This window comes from Natrix helvetica (genome assembly GCF_964273705.1).
Source record: "Natrix helvetica genome assembly, chromosome: 2".
NCBI lineage: Eukaryota > Metazoa > Chordata > Lepidosauria > Squamata > Natricidae > Natrix > Natrix helvetica.
The window spans coordinates 228,128,432-228,141,360 of record NC_138552.1 but is presented as its reverse complement, the minus strand read 5'-3'; the positions used below and the strand labels follow the sequence as shown (position 1 = coordinate 228,141,360).

General features: G+C 36.5%; 1 protein-coding gene across 7 annotated transcripts in view; it reads right to left on the bottom strand.

Annotated features, from left to right (window-relative positions):
- The window catches only part of BIRC6 (baculoviral IAP repeat containing 6), a 153,986-nt gene that overhangs the window by 136,254 nt on the left and 4,803 nt on the right, over positions 1-12,929 (bottom strand). For all 7 annotated transcript variants that reach the window (XM_081943436.1, XM_081943438.1, XM_081943442.1 and 4 more), the window contains exons 2-8: positions 8,437-8,618; positions 6,388-6,525; positions 5,542-5,735; positions 4,025-4,136; positions 1,346-1,428; positions 512-734; positions 267-427 (exon numbers count right to left, since the gene is read on the bottom strand). In XM_081943436.1, coding sequence (XP_081799562.1) covers positions 267-427; positions 512-734; positions 1,346-1,428; positions 4,025-4,136; positions 5,542-5,735; positions 6,388-6,525; positions 8,437-8,618 — 1,093 coding nt within the window. The remainder of the gene's footprint in view (positions 1-266; positions 428-511; positions 735-1,345; positions 1,429-4,024; positions 4,137-5,541; positions 5,736-6,387; positions 6,526-8,436; positions 8,619-12,929) is intronic.

The window sequence follows — 12,929 nt, the reverse complement described above, 5'->3', positions numbered from 1 at the left end:
TTTTTTAAATTTAATTTTATAGGATATTTGTTGGGGTTTTAAATTATTTACTTAGCTGTACAGTTCTTTAAACCTTTTTATCCTCCTCTTATCTATTTATCTACTTAATAATTTTAATTGTTTAATTTTATAGCTATTCATGATGTATTTCTGATATGGACTCTACACCGCCCCGAGTCCCTTTCGGGAGAGGGGGCGGTCTATAAGCGCTTAGTAAATAAATAAATAAATAAATAAATAAATAAATAAATCAAATATTAGCATACCTGTCTCCTTCTAATTTTGGTATATCTGAACAGCTAGATGAATCTTCTATCCATGTTATTGTTGGTCTTCTTGAATCAACCCCTGAGCTCTGTTCCCCAGACAATACAAGTTGCTGTACAATTACTGGATCATAAGCATTGATCTCAAACTTTAAGTGCACCTATGCAAATTTAAAAACATAATTAAACTTAGATACAAATTCTTATTCATATAATTAGCATTACAACTCTAGACAACAAGATACCTTCATAAGTTTTGAAATATCCCATATACAGATCTTTCCTCGTTTTGTTGCAGCAGCTAAAAAATGAGGACAGCTTCCAGATCCAAAGCAGACTATTCTGTCTGTGCCATCTGTACAAGGAAATTGTGCTGGACTTGTTGCCAGCGTGACTGAAAGGGGCACGTTCTGCGTGTGTTCACCTTTCACAAATGGGCAGTTAGGGGAATGTCTTTCATGTTCAGACCTTAATGAATTAGAAAGATAAGTGTTAAAATGCAACAGCATTATTTTTTTCTCATTACTAATTTTGCTGCATATAAGCTAAGGTGTTTGGCTAATTAGCCTGTAAGATAAAAGCACTAATCTAGATAAGTTAAAGAGATAAAGTATAAATTCCAAAGTTCCTGTGAGCAAAACCCTATTCATATCCACTTTTGCAGAGAAGGAGCAAAGGTGATATTTTGGTCATTACTCTTCTGCTACAGCTCTCTGTACCTCCAAACAATCTTATCTGGAGAACTGAGATTACCCTCTGGGACTTTATAGTCAGTGACATAGGTAGCTGTACTTCCCCATCTTATCTTTCATAGTATGGATCCAGAGGGTATTAAGGAACTCATTCACTTTTAATTTTTACCTGAATGCAGTGACATTTGTGATTTTGATGAAAAATGTTTACATAAAGTTTCAGATAATACACATTCGTACCACAGTAGATTTACGGTACATGTAATCAATACTGAACCTAAATATGTCACAAAAAGATCTAAATTAATAGATCTAACCGAGTTTCTAAGTTAAGCCTTAGATAAAGAACAGATAGCTGTGCAGATGTTTCAAATATTACATTCTCACCAAGGTTCATCTGTTGGCTCCCAGCATACCAAACATACACTACACGTAAAACACATGGCTCTGTCATCTCCTGATGATGCAGGCTACGGGAGAAGTGAGAGCAACAAATGAAAATTTAAATGTGGCATATGGTATCCCATATATACAAACCCACACATAGTAGCAAAGACATGTTCTCTGCTATCTTAACATACACACCCACAAAAGGGAAAGAAAAAAACTCTTCTAGATAAATGCAAGTTCCTGAAGGGATAAGCTTCTTGAAAAATATATAACATGTGTAACAATATTTGTCTCCTTGTGCTGTTACAAAATAAGAGAATCACAAATTTATAATACGAATAAAGTTCCGCAATGGTTAGAATGCAGTACTGCAGGATACTTCTATTGACTGCCGTCTGACTGCAATTTGGCAGATCGAATCTTACCAGGCTCAAGGCTGACTCAGCCTTCCATCCTTCCAAGGTGGGTAAAATGAGGACCCAGATTGTTGGAGGAAATATGCCCACTCTGCAAACTGCTTAGAGAAGGCTGTAAAGCACTGTGAACCGTTATATAAGTCTAAGTCCTATTGCAATCCATATAACCTCCATTTATTAGAGAAAATTTGGGGCAGGAATATCCTGAATGAATAAAACACATTTGGCCACAAGTAACAGGAAAGCTTTGCTGTAATAAGGGATAAGTATGTTACCTGCAATTATTTCTCTTTTGGAAATCCCTGGTGTCTTTAAAAAAAGGATTCAGAATCAACTACTATAGATGGATGCTTTACTAGCCTTTCTTACTCTCCCAGGACATTTTATAGCAGATTTCAAAATAACTGTTTTGAAAAATGAGACTTTAACTGCACTATTGAGGAGTGATTGTTGTACTTGCAAATATAAAAAGGTTATAGACTATCTCCGAAATTCTTAACAAATCCAAGAGGTTTTTATTACAATTGGTAATTGATAAAAGTTTACCTGACATAATTGATGTATCTTGCCTTCACTTCTTCACTCACCTCATCCCAATTTAAATCCTACATCAGTCTAGCCATTCAATACTTTAGATTATGAATAGCCAACCTTTTGGCCTGCCTGGGCCACACCAAGTGAAGACAATTTGCCATGGGCCACATATAAAATATATAATATAGTTAATAGCAATAGCACTTAGACTTATATATTGCTTCATAGTGCTTTCCAGGCTTCTCTAAGCAGTTTACAGATATATTGCACCCAACAATCTGGGTCTTCATTTTACCAACTTCAGAAGGGTGGAAGGTTGAATCAACCTTGAGCCGGTGAGACTTGAACTCTTGGCAGTGAGCAGTGAGTTAACCTGCAATGCTGTATTTATTTTTTTATATTTTATACAATCTTCTGGGGGCACATTACTAGCTGAAGTGAGTTTCAGTTCACAAAAGCTTATGCATTTTAATAAAAACTGTTAGTCAGAAAAAGTGCTACCAGACTCCTGATTACTTTTGCCACAGCTCTCCTCCTATCATCTTTCAAAATCAATAATTAAGAATAGTATATAGTCCTACGTCAAAGTTAAATATTAAAGAATGACCCGATTTGAAACAAAGATAATTTACAAAAATGCTTTTGCTTTTTTAAATAAAATAATATAGCATGACATCCTGTCCTTAATAATTTGCATATGCTATTTGTATAATTTAAATAGTGTTTTATTTATTATTTCTCTATTTAGAAATATTGGCATAGTAAAATAAAAATATGGGAAAGATTGCATATTTCAACAATTACCTAACAAAGAAAAGTCAATACTCTTGCCCCTCTTTTTAAAATATTGTAAGTAATAAAAAAAGCCCCAAAAATAATTAGTATAACATATTAAGAACTGTCTGCTGACCTCAGGGCTCTTTTTACTTCTAGAAAGCTCTTATATATTAAGCCTCATAGACTTTTATGAATACAGTGAATAGATAGGAGGCTGAAGGATCGCAGGTTGTTGTGAACCCGGAAAACACAAAAAGGTAACCTCATGAACATGCATAGGTCACATGAGGAAAGAATTTATTTGCTAAAAGTGGTGGCAAAAAGCAATAATGGGAGACTTGGAAAGGGACATTTGTGTGCATCAGTTTTTTTTTTGAAGTGGTATGATAAAACAGCCTTCAAAGTGTTTTCTCACCACCACTTCTGGGATGTTTTCTACTTTGCAGTCTATTCTATAGTTCTGGTATTCCTTGGAGTCTTTCGAATCAAGTACTGGTAAGGCTTTCTCCTATTTTAATTACTGAGGATGCCACTTACTGAGACTAAACACAACATCATTAATATGCTGGTTAAGTGGCTTATTTCTACGTGGTTGAGTTGTGCTTCAGGGTGAAATATGGCATACACCATTTACTCCACCTCATGCAAAGACAGTTATGTAGTTGTTCCCCATCTTATATCCTTTAAATTGCTTTGCAAATGGATTCAAAATATGTTTTATAAACATTTGACCAGATTTGTACCACTTTTAAAATTAACATTTGTAATATTTATTACAAGGCAAACTTTATTTCTGAAAAACTGAACATGTGACTCTTTTAAAGGATTAAAGGCACAATCAGGGCCAACAGAAAACTATCGAATATATTTTCAGAAGACAAAGTATTTGAATATACAGCACTAAGAATAATACATTGCTATGATTTCAGTTAGAAATCTATTTATTTACCTGATGGTAGAACCCAGCTTGAGCCATGGGATCTGGCTGTGCCCACCTATAACCCACATGAGGCCATGAGGTGAAGGTTTCCCGTCTGTTAGCCTCACTATACATTAAAGACCTTGGAAGAAGAAAAAAGGAATTACAAACAGTTCAAAGGCTCCCTAGCTGTTGTTAATTCTCCAATCTTGTGACCATTGCCTCTTTCAGAAGCAGCAAAATTATTTACAGTTTGCATCTTGCTCATAAAATCACAACTTAAATGATCACCTGTATTTCTCTTCCTCCATCTGCTGAATTTCTTATTCCTTCTATCACCCATACTATAATTCTCCCTTATAGAATCTATATTCCACCATAGATACATGCTCACAATTAAGGGTTATCTCCCAGAACAGTGATTGCCTCCCATAAAAAATTAACAGGTGAATTCTTAGGTATATTACAAGACACAATGATAATGTAGCATCCAGTTTGCAAAAGTTAAAAAATACTGTTGCAATCTTTTTCTTGTATCTCGGGATATTTAAGAAGGGAGAATAATTCCTTTCATGAACTATTTCAAAAAAACAGAAATGGATAAAGCATAATCCATGTGGTTCCCTATAATCAGTTTTTTTGTAAGTGTAGAGAATACATTGCCAAAACTAGCAGCACACAGAAGTGTACCTATTCACTGAGCTGAATAAGACCCCCTCCAATATCAATCTTCACATTGGTTTTATGTATCTAAAAACATATTACCTGAAAACACAATACTAATTAAATTCCCCTGTATAGATGAAATTGGTTTTCTCAAACTAAACAAATAAACAAACAAAACAGCCTAGTGCCTAGTCTTTACAAGTTTTTCTACATAAAGTAACTTGAGTATCGAAGATGTGCTATGATTAGCTATACAAGAGGATCCAGAACTAAGTCTAAAACCATTCTAACTACTAAAACAAGAAGATTATTAATCATCAGACAAATTGCCAGTTTTGAAATGTTAGGCATGTTGGAAATTTTGAATACTGTATCCTAGATGCAGAATGGCTTGACAAGGAAGCACAACAACTTACAGTATATCAATATTCTAGGACGAATGCTCCCATTCTGCATGTTTATTTTCAAAGAAATCTGTGGAGTCCAAGTGAAACTGAAGTACTTGTAAAAATAAATATGATTCTGTAGGTTGGGACTTTACTAACAGGTATCAAGGAACATGTCCACAAGGATAACTTAACAACTGACATCACAATATTTAATCCTTGCCCATATATACACTGCTATAGTGACTCCTTTACATAAACCATGTGATGCTGAGTATACAGAGGAAACTTACAATTCCAAAAAGTAACCTACCATTTCTCTGCCTTCTTTCTCAAGCAAGTGTTCTTTGAATTCTGTGAGGAACTGTCACACATAGCATTGAAAACATGCAATCTGTCACCCCAATAATTTTGTGCTATTGCTTTAGATCAGACTAAAAATGCTCATGCAAGTGAAACAAAACTTTTAAAAAATGTGAATTAACTTCGCCATACCTATCCACTGATCGGCCAGGCCCCACACCAAGTTCCGGTCGTGCACTGGGCAAGAGGTAAGATAATCTATCCATAACAGATGAAGCTACAGGTAAGGCAGCAATGTTTTGATTTATTTTCTTGAGTTCACTTACAATGGCACTGGCAACAGACTTCAATACATGGTGAGGGAGATGGAACATAACAGTTGCCCACTACAAAAAATAAATTAATTAAATTAGAGTTATTGAGTACAAGACCTCAGCTTCCAAAACACAATGGGAATGCATTTTTAGGATATAAATGCAATAACAAGACAAAAAGGCTAATGGGTATAAAATGTCTTTAAAATAGGTATGCTACCCCAGCATCTTTGAGATATTTTGCTTTGAAACAGAACAAACATAGTACACCTCCGGTCCTCCAGATGTTGGTGACTTATTGTTCCCAGCAGCCCTGCCCAACATAGCTACCATAAGGAGTTACAGATACTCAACCCTACAAATATAAACATAAAAACTAGACTTATTTTTGTTCTGAACACAGTTCACTCAAAAATAATAACTGTATAAATTTTTTCGAAGACTTCCCTTTTCAGACTTTTGCTTACCATGAAGTAACTAACGTCCAACATTAAGAGAGAAACAATGGCTAAAAAATGAACCATCTCTGTATTATAAACATATGATGGTAACTAAACACAAAGTGTCCAACTTTCTCTTCCCAACCCTTATATGACATATTCATGTTCAAACTTTGATTAACAAATTCATTTCAAGGGAAAACAACCATTAAAAATCAAATATAGAATAGCAACAGCAAAACAGAAAACTCTATGGCATTAAAAACAGTGATAAGATTTCTTACCTTTGCAACTTTGTGGTTCGCTGCTGTTTCATGTGAGGTATTTTTTAATCCATCTTTCAATTGTGCAAGAAACAAATCATATCCTTCTGTGCTTGACACATCTATCTTCTCTATGCAAGCAGACAACAGTTGTTGAGCCTGAGATGCAAAAAGCAATTTTTTAACTTCTGACCAGCACTGGAGTTATTAGTTCAATTTTTTTTTACTTTCTATAAAGAATTTATCTTTTGCAACAAATGTTTAAGGAATAAGGCATACATGGGAAAATATTTTAAGGCATTTAGTTATTATAAAAATAACTCAGTACTCAGAAAACCATTTGAATCTAATTCCAGATAAAAATCCAAAGTAAAAATAGAAAAAATGCTTCTTCACAAGAAATATATTCAAATTACTTTAGAAATAAAAGACTACTATTGGGATATATAACATCCTAAACATAAGCAGCAAAGCCAGCATTATGCTGTGGTATTATAAAGTACCCACAGAAGTTAGTTAAAAAAAGAGAAGAAAATGATTCATGTTCAGATCATATTAAATAATTAGATCTTGCATTTAATCTTACAACTTTCATAATAAAAATGATTATATATTCTTGGGAAGGTTCATGTGTGACACATTCTAAAGTCTGGTTTAATGAAATCTTCCAGGTCTCAATCTTGTTATTGACAGCACAATTCTAAAGAGGTTTTTTTTTTCTCTTCTGCCTTTTTTTTAAATAAATTGTTACTATTTCATATTCTGTTAAATATACATTTTTTCAGGATGGAATTAAATAATCAATTCTTGTTTTCCAGTGGTATTATTTGCACTTTATATTAAAAATTAATAAAAATATAATTTAAAATGAGATGCATGTATCATGATATACAATATAGTAAATGCTCAGAACAATAAAAGCAAGAAGCAACGTATCTTCTTTACTAGTGTTCACTTTCCCCTTTGCAGTGGATGCAAAAACCAATAATTTGATTATTAGTAATAAATTATTATTAGCCAAACAATTAATCCAAGTGGGCATCAGATTTGTATTCACCCATTCTTTTTCATAGTGAACCATTACACTTCTTGTATTCTCTACCAATATGCATCCCAAAGTAACTTATTTGTGGTACATTATAAGCTTGAAAAACTTAAAACAAGGTTGTATGATCAACAACAAAGGAGTTCCTATTTAACTCTTTTATCCAATTCTTATCATCCAGGCACAATTTGCAAAATGCTAGTGTGCATACATAATACTATTTCCTAGTTAAGTACGCTTATTCTAGTTAAATAGATCTCCATGATTAATTTTCTCAAAATATACCAATAGCTAAAATTCAATTAAAATACTTCCAAACAGGAAAAAGGATATTAATTAATACAATAATATAATAGTAGAGTTGGAAGGGACCTTGGAGGTCTTCTAGTCCAACCCTCTGCCTAGGCAGGAAACCCTATACCGTTCCAGACAAATGGCTATCCAACATCTTCTTAAAGACTTCCAGTGTTGGGGCATTCACAACTTCTGGAGGCAAGCTGTTCCACTGATTAATTGTTCTAACTGTTAGTGGTATCTAGGTCTATGAATATATTTTCCAATCTCTCTATAGCTGATTTTAAATAGGGATAAAATATGCCTCTCCTGTTACATAAATCTTATTAATCAAGGAAGGTGAACCAGGGAAGATGCATTTCAAAGTTTTAAAAGGCAATCATCATCAACCTGAAACCAGTCTGAAAATAAACTGGGAGCCACTGGATTATTTAAGTTACATGTTCCTGAAATTTACCACCAATCAGCATAATTATCCATTCTTTAAACAGATGAAAATCTCAGGCTACTTCATGAGTATGATTAGTGAGAGGTCCTGCATATGATGAAAATCAGATTCTGCACATGATAAATACATGTAAATGAGGAAAAGACAAAGTCTTCCCCCTTCCCAGCATAATAGCAGTATAATAATAAAAATACATATATTCAATGGAAAAAGTTAAAAGGCAATTAGATTTGGTGTGTGGAGTTCCTGTAGAAATCTAATAGAAAGACTACTAATCACTTACCTCTGTCACTGGCAATTCAAGCTGAACTATATCATCTTGTTTAGAAACAGGTGTTTGCAGAGCTGTGTCCAACAACAAGATGCCATTCAGATCCTTCCTACATCCAACAGCATAATCATCCACAAAGATGACTTTATCCACTGCAGAAATGTACTGACATTTCACCCGACCACCTGGCTTAGCTGTAAAATGTAAAAAGCAAAACAATAAAATAAAATGAGATTTTAAATCAAGAAAGCAAGTTCATGGAATTCTGCTGAAATAAATTGCAATCTCCTCTCACTGATCATAGAAGGGAAAGCCTATTATGGAAGGACACTATGCACGACTTCTGAGAAGATTTTAATGAAGTTCCTGTTCCTTAAACAAATTTACATTTCAAGATGGATGAATGGTATTCTAAATTCTAACACTGTAGCCTCTTTTCCAGGTATAGATTATTTTCCTTCTTTTAATATACTTTAAGTTGAGAAATATCTGAAATGAAACTGGAAAATCAAGAACGCTTGGATTTTTTAAAGCAATATTATTCTAATTTTTTATAGAAGAAATGTTTATAGTTACAGACAGGTATGTTTTAACAATCCAAAACCTATTCAGTATAATTTTGATAAAAATATATTCCAAACATCCATCTAATTCATAACCTAATGATTTATTTAGTACTATAGTAGTACTGTTTTAGTACTAAATAAATGTACCAAATTGTTCTCTGAACAAAAGACAGAATCGTTATGCATTCTGAAAAGGAAAAGCACACACACACATGTATGTACACACCTGTGGCAAATAATGAACATTATCAAGAGTAGTAAAATAAAATACATTCTTTATATACAAGTCTAAAAACCAAAAGACTATGATTTCTAGTTCTGCCTTTGTTCAACAACTGTTTTAAGTGACACAGGAATCGAACAAGATTTATAATCAACCCTCTAAATTATAGCCATTGCAGCACCCCTGAAGTCATGTGATCAAAATTTGAGTGCTTAGAACATAAAATAACAGAGTTGGAAAGGACCTTGGAGGTCTTCTAGTCCAATCCCCTGCTCAGCAGGAAACCTTACACCACTTCAGACAAATGGTTATCCAATCTCTTCTTAAAAACGTCCAGTGTTGGAGCATTCACAACTTCTGGAGGCAAATTGGTTATCCAATCTCGTCTTAAAAACATCCAGTGTTGGAGCATTCACAACTTCTGGAGGCAAATTGGTTATCCAATCTCGTCTTAAAAACGTCCAGTGTTGGAGCATTCACAACTTCTGGAGGCAAATTGGTTATCCAATCTCGTCTTAAAAACGTCCAGTGTTGGAGCATTCACAACTTCTGGAGGCAAATTGGTTATCCAATCTCGTCTTAAAAACGTCCAGTGTTGGAGCATTCACAACTTCTGGAGACAAATTGGTTATCCAATCTCGTCTTAAAAACGTCCAGTGTTGGAGCATTCACAACTTCTGGAGGCAAATTGGTTATCCAATCTCGTCTTAAAAACATCCAGTGTTGGAGCATTCACAACTTCTGGAGGCAAATTGGTTATCCAATCTCGTCTTAAAAACGTCCAGTGTTGGAGCATTCAGAACTTCTGGAGACAAATTGTTCCACTGGTTAATTGTTCTCTCTATCAGGAAATTTCTCCTTAGTTCTAAGTTGTTTCTGTCCTTGATTATTTTCCACCCATTGCTTCTTGTTCTGTCCTCTGGTGCTTTGGAGAATAGTTTGACTCCCTCTTCTTTGTGGCAGCCCCTGAGATATTGACAGCCTGCCCGAACTTGAGATTGCACAGACAATGCAAGTCCCCCATCTACCTCCTCCATGTATGTCCCTTTTCCCCCTACACTCCCCAGCCCCTGCCATCATAGCTGACCTTTGCTGTCCTCTTGCTCCCACTGCTGACCAAGTATGCCCAGCTTGAAATGGGGACGATGGCCTCACATGGTGCCTTGTGAAGGACCAGGGCTGGTACATCACAGCAGAAGGAAGATGGTAAAAATCAGCTGAGGTTGCAGAATGCAGGATCTCAGAGTACAGAGCAGTGAAGGCAGATGGGCTGGGCTTTCTGAGACAGAAGCTTCAGGCTGCAGTGCTGGGCAGCAGCTTTCTAGGACTTAGCATTACTTCATGTTGTGATGCTAGGTAGCAGCTTTAAACAGCACCATTGGGGCTTCTAGAGGAGGCTACTATGCATTGTGGTGTTGGGCAGAGGCTTTGTGCTGTGCTGTTGGGCCTGGTTGGACTTTCCTTGCACTGCAAAAGATTTGCTGCTGCACTGTGGTTCAGGGCTTCTTGTAGCTTCAGAACTGCAGTACACCCAGAAGCCAGTGATCAGTTGGCTATTTACCACCTGCAAGGCAGAGTGCAAGATGTCCAAAAGGGCAGAGTTGGGTGAGTTAAAGAAGAGACAATAGCTTACCTTACCAAGGGAAGGGAAGGGAAGGAGGGACTAAGTATGGGTTGGTTTGGGGTGGGTTCTAACTTAATGATACGTGATTCTTTGTTAACAAATGGCAATGGGGAATTGCCAGGATTACATCACTAAGTAATGCGGTTGGGTGATGTTGTGCTTTATGACTACATGACTTAATAATTCCAGTCCCAATTGTGGTTCTAAGTCAAGGACTACCTATGGGAAACTTTAATTTTTCTTGGTTTGCTGCTATGAAATGAGATGGGCACTTGCTGGCTATCACCCTGTTGATTTACAAGTTCTGCATCTTGTTGCTGTTTAAGACACTGGTGCTTTTAACAGACATAATCTGACTAAGAGCCTTGGAGCTCCATAGTAAAAGAACGTCTCTGATACCTTCTTTTTTGCTTTTTTTCTGATGATACAGAGATCCTGGCTGATTCAATTTGCATGGTTTCTCCTCTGCTGGATTCCGAGGAGGCTATTGGGAGAGGGTGATATGGGGAAAAACAGACTGTAGATTCCCCTTACCATTTCTTCTCTCCCTTAACTCTTCCAGTTAATGCTATTATTACATGTAGTTTTTCCAGGATATACTTATTCACCTCTGACACCATTTCAGCTCCCAGATCTTCCATCTTGTATGGGATCGCCAAAGCATCAAGTTTACACATGAGATCCTGGTTCTGTACAATATCAGATGGTTCCCTCAATGAATGAGTTGCTGCTTCCTTCAGCAAAGTTTATCCAAAATTCATTTTGGTGTGATCAGTGGGAAAACTCCACTGGTCTGCCTGCTATAAATATATCAGATTGAGAAGTGAATGTAGAATTGATCCTGATTCTGGCAAGCTTCTATGGGAATGCAGAAGAATTGCCTCAGCTGCAATTTGTTGTGCTGTCATGGTTTGAGGAAAATTTGCCTCAGCTGTTGCATTAGTATTATCATGGCACTCTGCAAAGTGATCATTTGCTGGATCTACTAGCTTCTGGGGTTGCAACAAGGCTGCTGCCAGATGCTTGGTGGATAGCAGAGTTTCTTGACCATCAGAGGATATTCCTGAAATTTCTCTCCTTGGAAGAGAGTAGGAGACTTGCAAGATTGATGTTAGTCTTATCAGGTAGACCAGACAGGAAACACAACCAGATAAGCTAACTTTACCTTATTGTGAAGCTACAGTAACAGAATTTCAGGCCCGGCTCAAGAACGACATAGAGCAAGTCTGTCAAAGTTCAGTTCTTTATTTGCTTGTATTCAACAGACAGAATCTTGCCAGGCTTAACCTTTTCTACGCTCACACTCATAGATGTAACTGGGACATTCTAGGAATTGGCTACCGTAACTCTTTTTTCTGTTGCCTATTCAGCCCCAGGCTGTATTCCCTCTTTGTCGTGCCCCTCTCCCTTCTAACACATACTGTAAATATAAACGGCTAAGGGCAATATCTCCAGCCTGCATCTCATTTGGAAACCAAGGACCCAGAGTATGGAGGAAGAATGGAGAGGCCAATCAAGCACAGTAATCCCATGGTCATTGAACCAGTTTTTGGTGCTTTTGGCAAAAGTTGCTCTCATCAGAAAAGAGGATTTTGGACCACTGAGCAACAGGACTTTGGACCACTGTGCTTCATTAAGACCAGGGTCAATGCAACCGTCTACCAGGAGATTTTGGAGCACTTCATGCTTCCTTCCACAGACGAGCTTTATGGGAATGCTGACTTCATTTTCCAGCTGCCCACACTGCCAAAAGCACCAAAACCTGGTTCAATAACTATGGGATTACTGTGCTTGATTGGCCAGCAAACTCGTCTGACCTGAACCCATAGAGAATCTATGGAGCATTGCCAAGAGAAAGATGAGAGACATGAGACCGAACAATGCAGAAGAGCTGAAGGCCGCTATTGAAGCACCCTGGTCTTCCATAGCACCTCAGCAGTGCCACAGGCTGATAGCTTCCATGCCACGCCACATTGAGGCAGTAATTGCTGCAAAAGAGGACCAAAACAAGTACTGAGTACATATGCATGCTTATACTTTTCAGCAATCCAATATTGTTCTATGCACAATAGAACCTTGTTTTATTAATTGC